At 37.9% G+C, this 22829-nt stretch overlaps 1 protein-coding gene across 3 annotated transcripts in view; it reads right to left on the bottom strand.

Moving 5' to 3' along the window:
• The window catches only part of XPO4 (exportin 4), a 143856-nt gene that overhangs the window by 36203 nt on the left and 84824 nt on the right, over positions 1–22829 (bottom strand). For all 3 annotated transcript variants that reach the window (XM_070409326.1, XM_070409328.1, XM_070409327.1), the window contains exons 8-9: positions 21297–21454; positions 20878–21052 (exon numbers count right to left, since the gene is read on the bottom strand). In XM_070409326.1, the coding sequence (XP_070265427.1) occupies positions 20878–21052; positions 21297–21454 (333 nt within the window). The remainder of the gene's footprint in view (positions 1–20877; positions 21053–21296; positions 21455–22829) is intronic.

The following is a 22829-nucleotide window of genomic DNA, read 5'->3' as shown; positions in this document are numbered from 1 at the left end:
AACTGCTGCCAGTGAATTATTTCCTTGTGCCTTCAGCTTTTATTAACCCACAGCCTACAAAGAAAAATGGTTATTTTCTGGGTCAAATAAGCCTACAAAAAATTTAAAAAATTTTAAGTTATTTTGTAAAAATTTACTTAAGAATGAAGGGAAAGTTAAAAGAACTTCATTAGATAATTTTAATAAGAACTTAACATAACAAACCCAATTTTTATTCAATATTTTCCTGGCCCTGAAAGTACATACAGGTTACCAGTATGTCACCAGTAGGTTCTGCAACTTTCAGTGAAATCACGTACAACAAAACCAATTTACCATAGGCTGACTGTATGAAACAATGTTATTCGAGAACTTGTTGTATACTGAAAATGGACAACATTCTTTTAATGTAACTGGAACATATTCATCCCGTAAACCAAGAGTCCTCAAACTACGGCGCGTGGGCCACATGCAAATACAAATATTGTATTTGTTCCCATTTTGTTTTTTTACTTCAAAATAAGATATGCGCAGTGTGCATAGGAATTTGTTCATAGTTTTTTTTTAAACTATAGTCCGGCCCTCCAACGGTCTGAGGGACAGTGAACTGGCCCCCTGTTTAAAAAGTTTGAGGACCCCTGCTGTAAATAGTCGATTCGTATTATTTGTGGTATGTATATATCTACAAAATTGCTGCAAATTCTGAATTAGTGAGCACAGGGTTAAGAGTTCCTTCTAGCCCTAACCAGTTTGGCTCAGTGGATAGAGCATCGGCCTGCAGACTGAAGGGTCCCAGGTTCAATTCCAGTCAAGGGCATGTACCTTGGTTGCAGGCACATCCCCAATAGGGGGTGTGCAGGAGGCAGCTGATTGATGTTTCTAACTCTCTATTCCTCTCCTTTCCTCTCTGTAAAAAATCAATAAAATATATTTTTTTTAAAAAAGAGTTCCTTCTATTTTTCACCAGATACAGGTAAACAAATCAACACATCACCTTGTTTTAAGTGTTTGTTTATAGACACCTCATTTAATATACATTGTTGATTCATAAACAATGAACTCATAGCCAACAATGCTGTAACTTGTGCATGAATGAAGCTTGTCTAATACCTGCATTTGTCCACATCACAGCCTCCTTGCTCTCTGGAACACCAGACAGCATTCAGCACAATGCAGACGGGCATTTTAAAAAGTGAAAACACTCAGTCACTGCACAAGAAAAACTTCAATATCTTATGACAAAAATAGGGAATAGCCCATTTCACACAAAAATGCAGAAAATGTATCACTGGAGACCATGAAAAAGGACACCTGTTTGCAGGATACTAGTAAGGGCCAAAACAGGAAGGCAGGGCACCAAAAATGAAACTGCCTTATTAGACCTCAGCAGGAAACAAGCGAGCCAGGAGATTCTTATTATTCATCACTCTGTGTGCACCTGCCTGTGAATGATGGTGAAAGTGCTACCAGCTCTGATTTTGGAATTACAAATAGATTTTAGCAATGGGGCAAATGTGCAAATATGGAATCTGCGAAATATGAGGATTAATTGTACTTGTCTCTAATAGGTTCTAACTGACTGCTGGTTCTTTTTGCACATATATCATCAACATGCATTACCCTTTTGAAAACTTTGATAGCTTACAATTTTCTTGAAGGACAGTCAAGTTCTTGGTTCCATAAATGTGATAACATATTTATTAAGATATATAAATACCAATGAAAAGGATTAATTCAACCAATTTTTTCATTTCTACATCATATGTTTCCTTCCAACCACTATACATACTGCTATAAGCACTAATCCAATTACAAACATAGTAAGTAGGTTTTGTTGCATAAATATAAAAAAAAAATAAACACTGTCAACATCCTTCAGCAAAATATGACGGTCCAGCCCTGACTGGCATGGCTTAGTGCTTAGAGTGTTGGCCTGCACACCAGAGGGTCAGAGGTTCAATTCCCCGTCAAGTGCATGTACCTGGGTCACAGGTTCAATCCTCAGCCATGGTCCAGGCTTGTGTTGGAAGCAACCAATCGACGTGTCTCTCTCACCTCTTTCTCTCTCTCTCCCCACTCTCCCTCCTCCTTCCCTCCCTTCCACTCTATCTAAAAATCAATTGGGGGGGGGGGGGGAGGGGGGGGGGGAGACGGGAGAGAATATCCTTGGGTAAGGATTATAAAAATGAAATAAAAAATAAATAAATAAAATGTGATAGTCCAAATTCTTGTCACCAAATATTGAATGACGCTTCCCTGTGCAATGGCTTTGGAAATATACTGTCTGCTCATGAATTCTTGGTGATAATTTAGGGTACAGTCAGCTAGAACTCAGATTTCACTTATCCTATCAACTTCACCATCATTAAAGAGCCCAGAGTGCTGCTACCTCTTTATATTCATCTTCTGATTTGTTTTTCTCACAGTTAAATGTCTTATTCTGGCAAATTTCTTCTTTTACTCTGAGCAGAAAATGAAAAATTCTTAATTCCATAGAGTGGAATTCAATGAAACTTAAAAAAAAAAAAAAAAGGCTTAAAAGATAATATCTCCAGACATCCTTTATAGCTTTTTGAAAGGTCATGCCATACTTTGGAAAATGTAAGTCAAAAGCTGAAAATAACGAATAGCAGCTGTTTATTTCATTGTAGTGACTGAGTTCACTATAGTCATCCTTGTAGGTGATTTCATCATTCTTCCACTTTCTTATTATTTTAGACTTTTTTAAAATTATAGCTGGGAATTGATAAGTGATGGTGAAATACTTCCTGAGGTAATAAAACAGCAAAACATTTCAAGATACAGGAGAAATCAGATCACTAAGATCCATAATGAATTTTAGACTTAAGGAAGAATCTGAAATATCCATAAGGCAATTGAAAGATAGTAAATGCTCTTTTTGTCCCAAAGGCTCCAAGAAAGAACAATATTTAAATCAATATTTAAAATAGTTAGAACTGTTAAAAAAAGAAACTAAAAACAAGCCCCTGGTAGTATACTGAGAGTTAAAGAATGTAAAAAATCTGTTCAAGCATCATCTATGGTAATGAAATAGAGGATTCCATTCATTGTCTCCTAATTGAAGCTTAGCAAATGATTTTTTTTTAACTTAAATTGAGAAAAAATGCCCTAGCCAGTTTGGCTCAGTGGATAGAGCATTGGCCTGTGAACTGAAAGGTCCCAGGTTCAATTCCAGTCAAGGGCACATACCCAAGTTGTGGGCTCGATCCCCAGTGGGGGACTTGCAGGAGGCAGCCGATCCATGATTCTCTCTCATCATAGATATTTCTATCTCTCTCTCCCTCTTCCTTCCTCTCTGAAATCAATAAAAAAAATTTTTTTAAAAAATTGCCCATGCAGGTGTGGCTAGATGGTTAAGCATCGACCTATGCTCAAAAAGGTCGCAGGTTTGATTCCTGGTCGGGGCACATGCCCAGGTTGCAGACTTGATCCCTGGTACAGGAAGCAGCTGATAAATTGTTTCACTCTTGCATTGATGTTTTTCTCTCCCTCTCCCTTCCTCTCTGTCTAAAAATCAATTAAAATATTTTGGGAAAAAATTAGGAAAAATTCCTGACGCAAGGTGAGCTTCCTCTTTTGGCAACAGATCTTCAAAAGGAACTATATCTCCCATCCCACACTTCAAATATAAAAAATCGCCTAGCTGGTTTGGCTCAGTGGATAGAGCATCGGCCTGCAGACTGAAGGGTCCCAGGTTCGATTCCAGTCAAGGACACATGCCCAGGTTGCAGGCTCAATCCCCAACAGGGGGCGTGCAGGAGGCAGCCGATTGGTGATTCTCTCTCACCATTGATGTTTCTATCTCATCATTGATGTTTCTATCTCTCTGAAATCAATAAAAATATATATTAAAAAAAAAAGATGAAGAAAAAAATCCTATCGTTAAAATAAGTCTAAAAAGTCACTTATTATCCTATAAAATAAAGAGCTAATATGCAACTGGTCATCACGCCCTTGTGACCTCATGCCAGGGCACCTCAGGCCGTGTCCCCCCACCCCGGCGCTGGGGCTGGGGGACCTGAGGCCGCAACCCCTGCCCCGGCGCCAGGGGACCTGAGGCTATGCCCCCTGCCCTGGTGACGGGCCAGGGGACCTGAGGCTGCGCCCCCCCACCTGGCAGGACTTGACGGGGGACCTGAGGCTGTGTCTCCCTGCCCTGCGGGGCTTGACGGGGGTGGGGCCGGCTGGGTCTGTGTCTCGAGCGATTTCGAGGCACGTGTGGGTGTGTGGGGACGTCTGGGTCCCGCGACGCACCCCAGACTCTGACAGGAGGGAGATTTTCAGATACATTTTACTAATTTTCTTTCATCTCTGAGACTTCTATTATAAAGGGCAAATAGCAATATTAAAATACTTCCCCTAATTAATTCCCTTTTAATGTGCATGAATTTTGTGCACAGGGCCACTAGTATACACATAAAATTATACCTTATATATCAAGATTGCTCTTTTTCTCTAGTCTTGACTTTCTACTCTTGTTTAATTCTGATGGCCTTTTGCAAGCTGTAAATAACCATTTCATTTTAAATGTTCTTTTTATAAGCCAACAGAAATCTTATAGGAAACAAAGAGAGTTATGAAAAAAATAAAATAATTCCTAAAGTTTCAACTGTTATGCTCACTACCCTTTGTCTTTCTCTCTGACATATTCACTCTTCTAAAGTCCGCCTGATTCATAAACATTAGCTGTGAAGAGTGGCCTTAGGTGAAACAAGACACCAGTTGAAAGGTTAACTGAAAAGGAAACTGACTTAAGAATGTTTACTAACAGGATATTTGCTGAAGCATTACTTAAAACAGCACAAATAAATTCATTGAACCATTTCTAACACCAACTGCTGACATAAGAAAAGCTCATCCTATATAATAAAAGGCTAATATGCAAATCGACCGAACGGCAGAACGACTGGTCGCTATGACGCGCATGACCACCAGGGGGACAGACGCTCAACGCAGGAGCTGCCCCTTGGTGGTCAGTGTGCTCCCACAGCCGGACTCACGGCTTACAAATGCAGCAGCGGTGGCGGGAGCATCTCCCACCTCCATGGCAGCACTAAGATGTCCAACTGACGGACATCTCCCGAGGGCTCCCGGACTGCAAGAGGGCGCAGGCTGGGCTGAGGGACCCGACCCCCCAAGTGCATGAATTTCGTGCACCAGGTCTCTATTAATAATATAAATAAACATAATGATGTTATTTTATTTAAGTCTAATTAGTATGCCTTAAAATATGGGGGGGGGGGTAAAAAACATTAATATAACAAGTTTCAAAAGGAAAACTACAAATGATTTGGTTTACTTCTAATTTTTTGCCTTTTCAAAAAAAATTTTAAACATAATGAATTAAGTATTGAATGTCTATAACATGGGTGGGGGTGGGGGGAAGGTATTATATAACTGTATGTATGATTAAAGAGATAACAAAAAAATGGAAAGTGATGGGATTGTTTGAGTTTTAATTTTATGCACTATCTGAACTACTTTACCAATGAACATACAGTTCAAAACATTAAAACTGCAATCTGAAGTGATCTTAGTAATACAATTGTTATTATAACTGTGAAGAAAAAAGTAAAAATAAAAACTTAGCCTTCAAGAAACAAACACATTCCTAAAAAAATGTGGCTTGTTCTTTGGAGAAAAACTGATACTTCCATAATTTGTAGTTAGTTTAAATGTCACCAAAATTTTTAGTTTAAATCTCCCCCCACTCCCCAAAATACCAGCTCAGTCAATTCACAGGTGAGAGCTAGTCAACTAGTCAAAACAAAAAACCCATCTTATCTTATACAAACTGATTTTAAGAGAACAGAAAAAGAGGACAAGCTGGAGAGTGATCTGTGAGGCTGGTATAACGGATACCAAACACAGTTCATAAGGGACCGCGATACATGGTCATCAAGTTGGGTTTAATTCAGAAATGCACGGGTAATTTTAGTGTTAGAAAATCTATAAAAGCAATGTATCACATTACCAGATTAAGCATAAATACATTTAATAATATCCAATACTCATTCATGTATTTAAAAACCTATTAGCAATTCTGATAAAGAATAGCTCAAAAACCTATAACAAACACTATTCCTAATGATAAGCCAGAAAAAATGTTTTCAGTATTCAACATTGTACAAGAAAAAGAAATACAAATTGTGAAGACTGCAAAGAAGCAAAATTGTCATTATTTACAGAAGATATAATTGTCCACAGAAAACTAAAATGACTAAAGACAAATTATTAGAATCAGTAAGAATTTTTAAATTTAGTACATATCAGACCAATATAGAAATACCAACTGCATGCATTCCTCAATGCCAGGAACAACCTGAAAAGTCAGGTTTAAAAAAGATATAATAGCAACAAAAATATAAGGTACTAAATAAAAAGTTGTTCCTTTATTGGAAGACAATTAGAACTAAATTAGTATAAAAAACACCACATTTATGTATAGAGCTGATATAGTAGTGATGTCCATTCTTCATTAAAGGTTCCCTATAACCCAACTTGACAAACAGAAGATTTATATGAAAGAATAAAAAGCAAATACATCCAAGACTCTTCTGAAGAATTGGAGGGAGGACAGAGAGAGGGAAAGAATGACATCTGTCCTACTATATCCAGACATCCCCTCAGAACAAAGCAAAATATGCGTGCAGAAAGACAAACTGACCAATCAAGAAAAACCCATTTATATGTGAAAACTAGACATATGACAGCAGTACTCCAGAAAATTATTGAGAAATGAAGGGCTATTCAATACGGGTTGCTGGCAGGAAAAACAAAGTGAAAAGACAACCTACAAAGAATGAGAAAAAATATTTGCAAACCACATTATCTGATATAGGTTCATATCCACAGAAGACATACAAGTGGCCAACAGGTACATGAAAAGGGGTTCACCATCACCAATCATCAGGGAAATGAAAATCAAAGTCATAATGAGATGTCCCCTCACACATGTTGGAATGGCTATCATCAAAAAGACAATAAATAACAAGTACTAGTGAGGATATGGAGAAAAGGGAACCCTGTGCACTGTTAGTGGGAACGTAAATTGATCAACCACTATGGAAACCAGTATGGAAATTCCTCAAAAAAATTAATAAAAGAACTAACATTCAATCCAGAAGTTCTACTTCTGGAAATATATCCAAAGGAAACAAGAACATTATCTCACAGAGATATCTGTACATCCGTGTTCACAGCAGCATTATTTACAATAGTCCAGATATGGAAACAACCTCAGTGTCCATCAATGAATTAATAAATTTTTATACACACATACGAACAATGGACTATTACTCAGTCATAAAAAATGAGGCCATCATACCATTTTGACATAATGGATGGACCTTGAAGACATTATGCTAAATGAAATAAGTCAGGCAGAGAAAGACAAATACCATAGGATCTCACATATGGGGAGGAAAAAACCAACACCAGACTCACAGACTTGTGGATTTGTGATTACCAGAGCTAGGGATCTAGAGGAAGGGGGTCCAAAGGTCCAAGCTTACAGTTATAAGATTAATAAGTACTAGGGATGTGATGTACAACTTGATGACTATAGTTAACATAGCTGTGTGCTATGAAAGCTGTTAAGAGAGTAGATAATATTAAGAATTTTCACACCACAAGGGCTTTTTTTTTTCTTTTCTCTTTCTTATATCTATATGAGATGATGGATGTTAGCAGAACCTATTGTGGTTATCATTTCACAATATATACCAAGCCATCATTTTATACACCTTAAACTTATAGAATGATATATGTCAATAAAACTGGGGTGGGGATGAGGGGGGCTAACTGGTTTGGCTCAGTGGATAGAGCGTTGGCCTGCGGACCAAAGGGTCCCAGGTTCAATTCCGGTCAAGGGCACATGCCCGTGTTTGGGCTTGATCCTCAGTGGGGGGCATGCAGGAGGCAGCTGATCAATGATTCTTTCTCATCATTGATGTTTCTCTCTCTCTCCCCCGCTCCCTTCCTCTCTAAAATAAAAAATATATTTTAAAAAAAAACTGGGGAGGGGGTGGGAATAGAACAGAAATGAACGAATGAATGCTGAAAAAATCTCAGGGTCTCCTGTGTGTGTCTCGGAGATTCTTGTCATTAGACAAGAGGGTCCTCCATAGGTCTTTCCTATTCATGTTTTTTAAAAAACTGTTTCCAATTCTGATAAAGGATCACTCAAAATACTTTATTAGCCATATAGAAATAAAATTAAATCTTGATACCAAAATTAAATTCTAAAGTGGTAGTCATGAAAGGCAAATGGCTTTAAAATTATTTTTGATTGATTTAGTGAGATAGAGAGAGAGACAGAGAGAGAGAGAGATTTGTTGCTCCACTTATGTATTCATTGGTTGCTTCTTTTTTTTAAAAATATTTTATTGATTTTTCACAGAGAGGAAGGGAGAGAGATAGAGAGTCAGAAACATCGATGAGAGAGAAACATCGATCAGCTGCCTCCTACACATCTCCCACTGGGGATGTGCCCGCAACCCAGGCACATGCCCTTGACCGGAATCGAACCTGGGACTCCTCAGTCCGCAGGCCGGTGCTCTATCCACTGAGCCAAACCGGTTTCGGCGGTTGCTTCTTCTTGTATGTGCCCTGACCAGATATTGAAACCACAACCTTGGTATATCGGACAACACTAACCAACTCAGCTATCCAGCCCGGGCATGAAACTTTTAGAATATTTAGAAGAAAACACAGGAAGGGTAGGTATCTGAAACAAGAAGCCAATAATGCAAATCATAAAAAAATGACAATGAGCTCAACTAAGATGAAGAACACCTGTTCATCATAAGATACCATCAAGTCTAAATGCAATATGGTATCCAGGGACTGGATCCCGGAATAGAAAAAGGATACTGGTGGGAAGTAGGTGAAGTCCAAATAAAGCATGTAGTTAATAAAAAATGTAATGTTATTACTTTGTTAGTTCTGACACATACCATGGTTATACAAAGTGATAATATTAGGGAAACTTGGTAAAAGATATATGGAAATTATACTGTCTTGGCAACTTTTCTGTAAATCTAAAGTGATTCCAAATTTAAGAAAAAAAATACCATAAAGTGAGAAGAGGGCCACAAGCTGGGAGAACAGAGCTGCAACAGTATATATATAGAGAATTTCTACACATCAGTAAGAGAAGATAACCTTATAGGAAAGGGGCCATGAACTAATCCAGCCTTTCATACGAATGACCATGAGAATTACACATTTACAATACAAAAAGATGCTCAATCTTATTAGAACTTGGGAAAGCAACTTAAGACTATGTTTCATTGCCAAAACCGGTTTGGCTCAGTGGATAGAGCGTCGGCCTGCGGACTGAAAGGTCCCGGGTTCGATTCCGGTCAAGGGCATGTACCTGGGTTGCGGGCACATCCCCCATGGGAGATGTGCAGGAGGCAGCTAGTCGATGTTTCTCTCCCATCGATGTTTCTAACTATCTATCTCTCTCCCTTCCTCTCTGTAAAAAATCAATAAAAATATATTTAAAAAAAAAAAAAAGACTATGTTTCATTTATTTTTATTTTTTTGCACGTTCATGAGGCAGCCAATAGACACCAATGTGCTCCTCCCCCGCCTTCCTCTCTCTAAAATAATTTTTTTTAAAGTGCTTCTGGTGATGACTCAGAAGGAAATAAGGAACATTACTGGAAACTGGAAGAAAGACAATCCTTTTTGAAAAGTGGCAAAAAAGTTAACTGAATTATATCCTACAGTTGTGTGAAAAGTACAATTTATTAGTGAGGAACTTGGATATTTTAGCTAGAGCAATTTCCAAGAACCATAATGAAAGTGGAGCCTGGTTTCTTCTTGGTGCTTATAGTAAAATGTAAGAGGAAAGCTATTTTAATGCGTGAAATGTTAAAAGAAACCAGGAGTTGATGATTTGAGAAATTCCCAGCTGATTTACATCACAAACAAAACAAAAAGAGGAATGCTAAAATAGAGGAGGTTAATTATAAGAAAGCATTGCTATAGAGAGAAAGCCAAGAGTAGTGCTGAAGAGATTACACATGTAACTCAAGGATCCCCTGAACCAACCATCTAAACAGAAACTAGGAAGAGACATGAGAATAGGAGATCTATGGAGGACCCTCTTGTCTAATGACAAGAATCCCCAAGACATACACAGGAGACCCACAAGAATCTTGAGAATGTTATATCAGCAGAAACACTGACAACTTGACCTAAAAGGGTGAGAGAGAGAATGAAATAAAGGAACTCTATTGGACTACCAAAATTCTACTGGTAAGAACAGGCCAATCAGCTGCAAACACGTGCTACCCTTCAAAAGAGTAAGGATAAATATCAAAAGCAAAGGTTAACGAAAGTAAAAAACAAATGGCACTATGTCAAAGCTTTTGCACAGCAAAGGAAATCATCAACAGAATGAGAAGGCAACCTAATAAATGGGGAAAAAAAATATTTCTTATATTTTCAAATCATCTATCTGATATGAAGCTAATATTCAAAATATATAAAAAGCTCGTACAACTTAATAGCAAAAAAAAAAAAAAAAAGACCTACAAATGGCCAACAGACACATGAAAAGATGCTTGTCACTTATCATCAAATCCACCAGCTTCACTTCATACCGACTAGAACTGCTATTATCAAAAAGACAATAAACAACAAGTTTTAGTGAGGAGGTGCTGAAAAGGGAACCCAATAACCCCAGTACTGTTGATGTGAATGTACCTGGGTTGCAGGTTTGATCCCGGCTCCTGACTGGGGATTTCACCAATATGGAAAACAGTATAAAGAAAGGTACCTCAAAAAAATAAAAATAGAACTACCATCTGATCCAGCAATTCCACTTCCAGATATTTATCCAAAGAAAACAAAAACACTATTTCAAAAAAATATATGCCCCCTGCCCCCAATGTGTTCATTGCAGCATTATTTACAACTAGAGGCCTGGTGCATGAAAATTTGTCCCTCAGCCCGGCCTGCGCCCTCTCGCAGTCCAGGACCCCTTGGGGGATGTCCACCTGCCGGCTTAGGCCCACTCCCCAGGGGATCGGGCCTAAGCTGGCAGTCAGACATCTCTCTGGCAGCCCGGGAGCACTCAGGGGATGTCCAACTGACAGCTTAGGTGCCCCCAGGGGGAGCGGGTGTAAGCCATCAGTCAGACAACCTTAGTGCTGCCAAGGAGGCAGGAGGGGCTCCCGCCACTGCCGCTGCGCTCACAGCCATCAGCCCAGCTTTTGGCTGAGCGGAGGTCCCACTGTGGGAGCACACTGACACAAGGGGGCAGCTCCTGCATTGAGCGTCTTTCCCCGGTGGTCAGCATGTGTCATAGCGACTGGTCATTCCACCGTGAGGATCAATTTGCATATTACCTTTTTATTATATAGGATGGCCAGACATGGAAACAACCTAAGTGTCCACCATTGGATGAATGGATAAAGAAAATGTGACATATTCACACACACACACACATACACACACACACACACACGAAACATTAGTCAGCCATATAAAATAATGAACTCTTGCTATCTGTGATAATATGGATGGACTTTGAAGGCAGTATGCTAACTGAAATAAATCTGACAGAGAAAGACAAATACTGAATGATCTCATGTGTATGTGGAATCTAAAAAATAAAATAAAACAAAAAAACAAACAAAACTGAGATCACAGATACAGAAAATGGATTGATGGTTACCAGAAATGGAGGTGATAAGGTGGACGAAATAGGTGAAAAGGATCAAAATGCACAAATTTCCAATCTATAATAATAAAAGTGTAATATGCTAATTAGACCAGACGTCCTTCCAGACGACCTACCAAACGAAGCCGGAGCTGTGAGGGAAGGCCAGGTCCTGGGTGCCTGCCGGCGGCCGGAGGGAAGCCTGGTTCCCCGGTGCCAGAGGGAAATCAGTGCCGGCAGCAGGAGGAAGTAAGGCCTACTCTTGCACGAATTTCGTGCATCAGGCCTCTAGTTATAAAATAAATAAGTCATGAGGATGCAATGTACAGTATGGTGGCCATAGTTAATAATACTGTACTGCATATTTAAAAGTTGCTAAGAGAGTAAATCTTATAAGTTCTCATTATATGATGAGATTTTTTTAGACTTCTGAACTGATAATATTTAGCTGAGATCTTGGCTTAAGGTGATGCTTCAATGGGTTGAGACTCTGAAGAATGTTGGGATAGGATGAGTGTATTTTGCATGATGGACAGATGTGAATCTTCAGGGGCTGAAAGGCAGACTGTGGTAGACTCCAAAATGGCACCCAAAAAGATGTCCATATCCTCCAGACCAGTGGTCGCCAACCTTTCGGACCTCACCACCAGTTGGCGACCGCTGCTCCAGACCATGTTTTATACAGTACTTGCAAGTTTGGCAAGAACTGTGATGTCAAGACATGGTAATATTAGGGAAACTTGGTAAAGGTATATGGAAATTATACTGTCAGTGGAAGGGGCTCATCCTGGCCGGTATGGCTTTATTGGTTGAGTGTTGCCCTGTTGACTGAAAGGTTGTCAGTTTGATTCCCAGTCAGGGCACACAACCAGGTTGTGGATTTGGTCCCCTGTTGGGGTGTGTATGCGAGGCAACCAATTGATGTTTCTTGCTCACATTGATGCTTCTCTCACTCTCACTCTCCCTTCCTTTCTCTGTAAAATAATTTTTTTTATTTTTGTTAATCCTCACCCGAGGATATTTCCCACTGATGTTTAGAGAGAGTGGAAGAGGGAGAGACAGAGAAAGAGAAACATCAATGTGAAAGAGACACATCAACTGTTTGTCTCATGCACATGTCCCAACCAGGGCCAGTGAGTAAGCCTGCAATTGAGGTATGTTTCCTAGACTGGAATTGAACCTAGGACCCTTCAGCCCAAAGGCTGACACTCTACCCACTGAGCCAAACCGGCTAAGGCTCTAAAATCAATTTAAAAAACCTTTTTTTAATGGGAGGGACTTACTAGTACCATCAACTGTGGTACCGGTAATATTCTTGCACTGGGTTGTGGATTCACTCATGGTCAATTTATTATGTTTCAGAAACTATGTGCTTTATTTTATGTCTGTATCAAATATGACGTAATAAAATCACCTATGATGGTTTTGAGGACTAAAGAAAGATAATGATCAAACACAATGTGAAAAAAGGTCAACACAATGCTCAATTTGTTATTAGCAGCAGCAGAAGGTGGTTTTACTCATGAACAAACAGTTATTGAATGCTAAGAGCTAAGCATGTGGAATATGAAGATGAATAAGATCGTTTCTTCCCACAGAAACATCTGTGGCCTGTTTATATACTTCACAAGCATGTGCTTTGCAGATATCATTTGTTAAGTCTTAACAGTTTCTCTTGCCAAAATAAACAGACTGGTAATGCATCTTAAGAGGAACTTAGGGAGTAGCATCTCTGACCTCCAGTGTCTCAAGGAAGAAGCAGGGCATTTTCCAAAAACTACCTTCATTGTTCTTCAGTATACACATCATGCATGGTATTGTAATTTACTTATTTATATTCAGAAAAGTAGAAAATATAAAAGTCTTTTTGTTGTCAGAGAGTTCAACAATCCCTCCCATAAAGCCCTGATATAAGACAAAAGAGAAGACCTCAAGAGAATGTAAGAGCCTCTATTCATTGGATGGTAATTTAAAATAAGAACTAAAAACTGCTAAAGAGGCTTCTGGCTCCTTTTGAACACCAATACAAGTAATTCATCAAGCAAAGTGTGAGATATGTAGTTAATGACAATTGGCAACTAGAGCTTTCAGTCTAATCATGGTGAACTGAAACCTAACCGTGTGCTTTTTCATAAATCTTGGCCCTGCTCCATGGCCACCCTGGCCAACACCCAGCAGCCAAGCCTGAGCACGTGCACAGTGATGATGGAGGAGTCCCAAGTAGACACTATGTGCTCATGCCCTAAGTATTGATAGGCCTGCTGCCAGAAAGGCTTTGGAAACGGGCTTAGAGCTTATGAGACTACTTGACCCCACTTTACTCCATTTGGGACTGAAGTGTGGGGAAGGTGATTAAATATGATATCAGCACTTACATTTCAATGCCCATAATTAACTTGGAAGTGTATAGGGGTGAATCTACAGCTCTTCAGCTATTAAAAAAAAAAGTCTGCCTTTGTCTGATGTAAATATATAAAAAGTCATTAATTGTATTTATGAAGATGCTGCCAAACAAAGCTTTGGAAAAAAACTTTCAGTATGTAAATTGCTCCACTTTTTTAAATTTCAGAAACTGAATCTAACAATACTGTTTGATTCCAGCTATATAACATTCTGGAAAATAAAAAAAATATATTGAGACAATAAAAATATCTGTGGTTGCCAGAGGGTGAAGTAGGAGGATACATAGGCAGAGCACAGGATTTTTAGGGTAGTGAAATTACTCTGTGTGAGATACTGTAACAGTGAATACATAACATTCTACATTTGTTCAACCCAAAGAATGTGCAACACCAAGAGTGAGCCCTAGTGTGAACTGTGGACTTTGAGTAATATGGACATGTTAATGTTGATTCATCAACTTTAATAACTGTACTATCTGGTGGGGGATGTTGATTTTATAAAACTGTGTTGGCAGGGATATAAGAGAATTCTGTGTTTTCCTCAGTTTTGTTGTGGATCCAAAACTGCTGTAAAAAATATAGTGTGCGTGTATACCTAATATCAGATACTGCAGAAATGTACAAGGTAAGTCTTGTATAGAAGATAAATCTCAAGTAGAGTAGGTCTAAATCCAATTGCTATGCTGCAAACTCCAAAAGTATTCCTATCCACTACAGTACTAGTTACTAGCAGGTTTTTGGTATAAGCCATCCCCCATTAGATGTTTCTCTACAACTATCAAATAACCAACATAACAACTTCCAATCTTTTCTATGAAATTGGAAAGCTCTATCTTTGATCATTAGTAATGTCTTCTTATGTAAACATAAATTACATGACTTAGTTTTTAAAAGCTTTGAGTCATAGACATAAAAAAAAGGGCAGTAAGATGGGAATGGGTGATTAATTCTCACATGGAAGAGTTTATTCTAAAGAATAACCACCTTTAAGAAGTTCCATGAGAGAACTTGGCTGGAGATCCTGGCTAGAGAACCTGGCTAGGCTGCTGATCAACTGAAAAAAAAAAAAAAAGAAGAAGAAGAAGAAGTTCCATGACCTTAGACTTTGTATTCTCATTTCCAGCTGGAGGTTACTGCTGCCATACTGCTCTTCACAAGGATTTGGGAATGAAAACACAACAGAGCTCACAGAGAATGAAAAAAAAGTGCCAAGGACACTGGCAGAAAGTTTACTGACAGTGTTCATTTGCAAACACGATGAAAAAAATCATTTGACAGAAATAGCTTATGCAACAAAAAATGTGCTGAGTGTAACAGAACGGGTTAAACACTCCAGGTTTTACCAATATACTATTTCTTAATCTGGATGGTTGGTACACAGTTGCTCATTTTATTATTCTTAGAATTTTTATATAAAGTTTTTCCCTTATATAAATGAAACATTTCACAGCCAGTTGAGCATTTACAGGCATTGGCACAACACCCAAACCTCAATGACAGGTCAAATAACACATTTAATGCACAGAGCAAAACATTCACGAGACAGGATAACGCAGGAATGGAGACTAGAAGAGCTGTATTGGTGCATGCTATTATTCATCTGTGTAAGTACTGAGATTCTTTCTCTAGGGTAGCAGTATCATTTAAGGCAAATATGGCAATTTGGGGAAATGTAACAGTAATAACATAAGTAAAACTCTCCATTTTAAGAAAGAATTTAGAAGTCTTTGAATGTCAAATACAAAATAAAATTAATTCCTTCTCTTGTGATTTTTATTTAAACTTCAAAGTACCTGTGCAGCTGACAGTATTCCTGGCTTCTGAAATCCCCCAGGAGAAATTGATTTAGTGGACAAACAGTGCAGCTGTTCAATGAGTCCTATAGATAGATTACTTAAAAATATACCCCACAAGAACACCATGAGTTCGAGTTGTGACTGACAAGTTTTTTTAAATGATGCATTCCTAGATTAACATACTTTCTTCCTTTTGGAAATGCATAACAAATTCCCAAATTCTTAATATTAAAGAATACATATGAATTAAGCACCATGCCAGGCACATGGTAGATATTCAGGACACATTTATGGAAGGAATTAATCAGCAGCACTCCCACTGGAGTGATATCTCAGGAATTCCCCTGGCATACGTGGGTAGAAAGATCCCTTTCTCTACTTCATTGAAGTGTTTCTTTTGAACCCCTAACCCATTACATCTGGTTGTTTCTAATGCCATATGGAACAATAGTTATATTAGTAAATTGGCTTTATTTTAAATCCACTATTCTCTTCATGTGCCAGAAGTCTGTAACACTTAAACAATCAGTGATTGTGTGCTAGGACTGGTGCAGCAAATTGAAAAAGTAAGAACTGACAAGTCAGCATTGGTAAAATTGTAAACCAATCAGAATTTAAATAAAACACTAAAATTATTTTTAAAGCCTTTTTTCAATGAGAATCTATATTTAAGATGCAATAATAACAAATTGTCTTCCAAATATCCTAGTAGAGCTAAAATTACTGTTCGTATTAAAAAGAAGACCATTGTAAATGCAAGGTTTAAACAAATAATCCAGCATCTCAGTCAATTCTTTGATCTTTCAAGCAGAGGGAGTGAATGCCTATAATGGGCTAGGCTAGACTGTGTCTTGCTCTCATAGTATCATCAGAACCGCTGGGTGGGCGTGCAGTGTGGCTTCCCAAACAGTCCCATCCTCTAAGGAGCTAAGGTTCATTGTACTGACGTCACCATTCCAAAAAGTCAGCTACTGCTTTCCCTCTTATCACTGAAATATCACTCAGGTTTGCTTCCCACTCACAGTTTGTAATTTGGCCTCAATGAACTCCTTTGACCACATCTCTTCTCCACAAAGTAACTGTCCATGGAGCTCTAGAAACCAGTACTGAATTAACAATGCTGAAGCTTAAATGCTGTCATGAGGCATCACACTCTAGAATGAACTTCTAACAAGTTCATCAAGTATTTTTTCTTTACTACCTTGTCCTGATGGTCTTGACAATGGGCCTCAAATGCCCTAAACTTACGTATAAAGTTCTTCCTTTATAAAATGTACCTACAACCACCTCCCTTATGTACCCACTCCACACACCCAAACAAACATATATTTCAGTTTTTAAGTAGCATGATGGCTGTTTCTGAATGAACTCAACCAGTTACCATGGCTTCTGTCTGATGAACCTAATGGGGGCTGAACTTAAAATTATCTACTGACAAAAGAAATCAAGAAACCAGAGTACTGAGTTTGAGTCATATTAGCTTCAAATTTTACTGAATTAAAGTGCATGTGTTTGTAGAAATATGAACAATTATTTTGTTAGGATTTTTAAGTCAATAGTTTCATCCCCACAAACATTCTTAACTCTTCAGTTTGGCAACAGACAATAACTTTATGGGGGGCGGGGGGGTTTGAAAAAGTCCTTGGCTTCAGGAAGTCACAAGTAATAGCAAGAAATTTTAACAGTCAAGAACAATGTGGTTAAAGGCTAGAATTGCTCTTTTGAGCACAGTTTCAGATTACTACAATGTGAGGGTTTGTCACAATCTCTTTACAAACAGACTAAAGCCACTGAGCAAGGATGTACTTCATGAACACATACAAACATCAAGGATTTTTCTTCAGCCCTGGCTGGTGTGGCTCGGTTTGTTGTGGGTTGGACCCCCCATCAGGGTGCATGTGGGAGGCAACTGATCGATGTTTCTCCCTTAGATCAATGTTTTGCTTTCTCTCTCCGTTCCTTCCTCCCTTCCCCTCTAAGATCAATTGAAAAAATAAAATGAACTTGTTCCATTAAAAAAAAAAGAAAGAAATTTTCCTCCCCTTAAGATGCTCCCCGCCCCCCCTACAGTAACATAATCAAGATCAGACACTTGAAATTTCTAAAGAGATACAATCCTCCCGCTGGTATGTACCAGGCCGCATGGCGGGCATATGCACGGGTTTCGGGCTCGATCACCAGTGTAGGGCATGCAGGAGGCAGCCAATCGACGATTCTCTCTCATCACTAATGTTTCTATCTCTCTCTCCTTTCCTCTCTGAAATCAATAAATATACATATATATTAAATAAATGTAGTTATGAAAAAAATATCACAATAAGATAAGTGTATGTGCTGAATGTTTCCCTATTGGGAAAAGAAGTTCCTTTGATATATAAAAAAAGAAAATCAGAAAAAAATCTCACAAAATTAAAATAATAAAGAAAACTAGTATTAAAATTATTGGTTTGCAAGTTAGTCTTACTTGGTAAGACAGTAAAAATAATACAGGCACTCAAAATTTATTATTATTAATCCACATTTTATTATACACATGTGCAGGCACCTTCATATAGTTAATCCACTTTATAAAATATCAGAAGTTATCATTCCAACTATATTGTCTAGGAAACATGCTCATAAAGTGTAAGCAATTTGCCCAGGATTGATTACTTGGCTCATGAGGTACTGTCTCCCTCCAAAGTTCATACTCTTTCTGTTTCATGCTGACTCCCAAAACAGCTTTTTTAATATCCCTCAATTTTTCTATTTTATTTTATTATTATTTTTTAATCCTCACTCAAGGATATTTTTCCATTGATTTTTAGAGAGAGTGGGAGAGAGAGGGAGAGACAGAGAGAAACATTGATGTGAGAGAAACACATCGATAGGTTGCCTCCTGCACAAGCCATGACCTGGGCCCAGGCCGGGGAGAAGCCTGCAAACTGCGGTATGTGCCCTTGACCGGAATCGAATCCGGGACCCTTCAGTCCCCAGGCTGACGCTTTACCCACTGAGTCAATCGGATAGGGCAATCTTTCTATTTTAACTTAAAAGATCATTCCTTTACACATCTTCCACCTTGGCTCAACTCTGTATTATGTGCTGGCACCACAATCACTCAGGGAAACTTTGTCTCTGAAGCTCCACTTTGGTACAAGTACTTTGATGTCTGCTGCACCTATGCAGTCCTTGGACCAGGACATAGGAGCCACATGCAAACAGTGGAAGGATGAGATGACACTAATGAGAATGCGTTCAGTCTTCTGGCAGTTCACCCTGTGGGGTGGCTTCCCACCCCAGCCAAACTTCACCAACCTTGCCAAATTGGCTAGTATAAGTCAAGCAAGCTTTACACATACCTTTTCCCTCTAACTTTTTTAACAGGTAACAAATTATTGTTTAAAACATTTTTAAGTGTCATAAACAGATCAGTTAAGAGAAATGATTAATGAAAAGAAATAACACTTTTCTTCAGTGAAACCTATCAGGTATATCATAACTAGAGTACACCTTCTTGTAAAACAAGCACACTTCTCGGGAAGTGTGTCTAGGGTTTCTGTATTCTAATATTTCTGAGTGAGACCTTGAGCGAAAAACCATTGCCAAATTGTCTGTCTCCTGGTCAAAATAAATAAACTCTAAACTTAAAACTCTGCAAACCAAGAATGTTCTGTATCTTCCAACAATTCTTCTATAAAACACTTAGAAACATCCTTAACCACAAATAGAAACCAAAAGGTAGCTGTGTTTCTAAATATGAGGTGGACATGCTGCCTAATCCATCTGGTTTAGAAAACATACAAAGGAGGGAGGGGGAGGAGGACAAAGTACAACAAAACTGTGTTAAATGAAATCTGACTGACTCAGAATCCGTGATAATCGGAAAGGGATCTGAACAAAGCTTAAATACTTAAAATGTCCCTGTATGTCCATCCTTCAGACATAATTGTTCCCCCTGAGAAAATCACATACGATGCCTTTAAGCTCCAATTTCTCTACTACCTACATTTTTTCCAACATACAAATGTCTGCCTGACCTGGTTCCTTTCTTCATCAAACTACTGATGCCCAGCCACATAAGCATAACCACTCCAGAGTCCTTTATCCTCTGAACTTCTAAGAGTTAAAAAAAAACACACTCCCAGGCTCCCAACAAAAGAACTCAGTTAAGATTTAGCAGGAAATTCTAACAGATACCTATACTCTTTGAACCCTTACAATCTTTGAAAAAGATCCACATTTTGATTCATAAAGAGAATAATTAGATTCTATAATTTAATAACTACTTTGTAGGGGAAAAAAGGCACAATGATTTCCCATGATTAATGTGGATATTAACCATAGCTGTTACAAATGTAGTTGTGTTTCAAGGAGTTCTAGTACATGTTTTCCAAATTAAATACAAAATTTGGAAAATACACATTTGAAAATTTTTACCGAAAAACATCTTCAGTGGCTGTTACTGGTCTTCATTTTAAATGTTATCAAGATATGCTATTAAACTGTAGCAAAATTAAAAAATTAAAGAGCACAGTCTAATCAAAATAAGAAGGTTATAATTATTTGAACCAAATAATATTTACATAATTTCCTTAAGGCTAAATTTTTAAAATTGTCAATAAATATATAAAGTTACACATAATCACAACTACTAGTCTACCACAAAGTTAGCAGCACTATTTAAACATAAAAGTTCTTATTGTAAAATGGAACTTCAACATAATTCTTAGTATAAACGTTTCATTCCATTTCCTACATTCAGGTACTAAATTATCATAAAGTTAAATCTTGAGACCAATACATTTAATCTACTAAAGAGATTTTAATCCACAACATTTAAAAAAAAATCGTGTTTCTAAACACAAATTACTAAGTAATTTGCACATAAAAACAAAAAAAGGGGCAATTTTAACAACACCTAGCACTCACTTAAAATTACTACTTGTCATGAGAAATGTCTCAAAGGCACAGCAAATTTCCTGTGAACAACAGACACCATTAATTCAGAATGGTCACTTACCACTTCTTCCAAAGCAGCACTACGCCCAAAAGAACAAGTGAGGTGTGTGAGGCAGTTCACAAAGGACGAGAAAAGCTCACTTGGAATGGCAGTTAAGACGTTTCGAGGGAACACAGTTATCAGGTTGCTGATAATGCTGGAGATCCCCACAGCTTCAGAATCTTCTATTTCAATTCTACAAACCAGGTAACAAATGTTACTGGTGGTGGAAGACAAGTTACAATAACTCATTTCCCAACATGCAAAACTTTTCACCTATTCATTCATTTTTAAAGGCATGTCTCTGTATTAATTTCAAATTATCATATAATTCAAAATATACAAAGTGGAAAAAAATCACTAGCTTTTGTTCCACCACTGTAAGCATATAGACAAACATGAAAGTTCCTTTTTTGGTGACAAAGGGCAAGTATACCTACCCATTGATAGTACTCAGTAAACCCTCAATGAAGTGTGCTAGGTAGTCAACCTGTGCTCCTTCATCGGGGAAGACAGGTCCGTGCAAAGAAGCTAACTGGGCGAGGCACTGCAGAGAATCTTGTGCCATATCTGAATCTTCTCTGATTTTTCGATGTACCTGTTAGAAAGAATTACTAATCCATAAAAATAAATTCTTCTTTTGTAAGGGTCACATGTCTATCATGCTGAATGAGGTAAGCGAAAACTTCACAATCGCTGGTTATTTCTAGAAAATTAATCCTTGAATTAAGCTAAATTTGAGAATGTCCCTCAGTCCACTTTACATTATAGTCCATGATTTCAAACATATCAATTAATTTTAACTGAGGGCTACCTACATTTTGAACATTGAATTGTCTCCAGCATGCTATGACAAAGAGAGAAACAGATGCTAGCCAGTCAGACATACTGCTTCTTCTAAAAACAGCAACGACAGTCATCTGTATTATGCTAGCTATGCCTCGCTACAGCTCCTTACTAAAGTTAGCAGACAAGTTCAATCAAGAGTATACAGATGCTGCTTTAGTGGAAGTAAACAGTTGCACATGGAGAAAACCAATATACCACTCAATTCCTAGACATTCACTCATTCAACAAACATAAAGCACTTTCTCAATAACTCTTGAGATTGCTTAAAGTTTGTTTCAATCTCATTTTACCCTACATCATTAATATATGCTAAAATATTTAAAAATAAAAATTGTATTTAAATTATATTTAAATCCACCTTAAACCTCATCTAGATTTTATTTCAATGATACAATGTAGATGTGAAACACCCAGTATACATATAGTGTTCCTATATTGCTCCCTACTTTTACAATGTTACTAATATTCTCAGATTTTAAAGATGCTTCATTTTGCCTAGCCAGTTTAGCCCAGTGGATAGATTGTCGGCCTGGTTCCATTCCGGTCAAGGGCACATGCCTGGGGAACATCCCCAGTGAGTAGCGTGCAGGAGGCAGCCGATCAATGACTCTCTCTCATCACTGATACTGCTACCTCTCTCCCCCTTCCCTTCCTCTCTGAAATCAATTATATATAAATTAAAAAAATAAAATAAAGATGCTTCATTTCTGTGAGCTCACCTAATTAAAATTGCCAAGGAAAACAGTAAAGAATTTGTGACCATTTTCTACTTTCCATAAGCATCTAACTTCTTCAGCCTTTCTTTTCCTACATAAATCTCTTTGCTTTCTGAATGTAGCATAATTTTAAACATTTATTCTCTTTTTGGTTTAGGTTATGTTCACTTTGACTCTGCAAACCATAATAATTATTTGAAGTCAGAACATGTCTCTTAAGTATTCACTGGTATAGTGCTGGGACACAGTGAACAAATACTAAAAAAATCCTTATTCACCACTGATTCCGTTAAGATTTAATCCCTGAACTTAAGGTTCTAAGAAACTTAAAATACTAAAAAGTCACCAAGTTAACTGATCTACTGGCATATTTTAAAATGTTACCCTCTTTGGTCTAGAGTAGTGGAT

This window comes from Myotis yumanensis, unplaced genomic scaffold, assembly GCF_028538775.1.
Source record: "Myotis yumanensis isolate MYYU_CA2020_CCGP unplaced genomic scaffold, mMyoYum1.0.hap1 SCAF_3, whole genome shotgun sequence".
Lineage (NCBI taxonomy): Eukaryota > Metazoa > Chordata > Mammalia > Chiroptera > Vespertilionidae > Myotis > Myotis yumanensis.
This window is presented reverse-complemented; position numbering and strand designations above follow the sequence as displayed.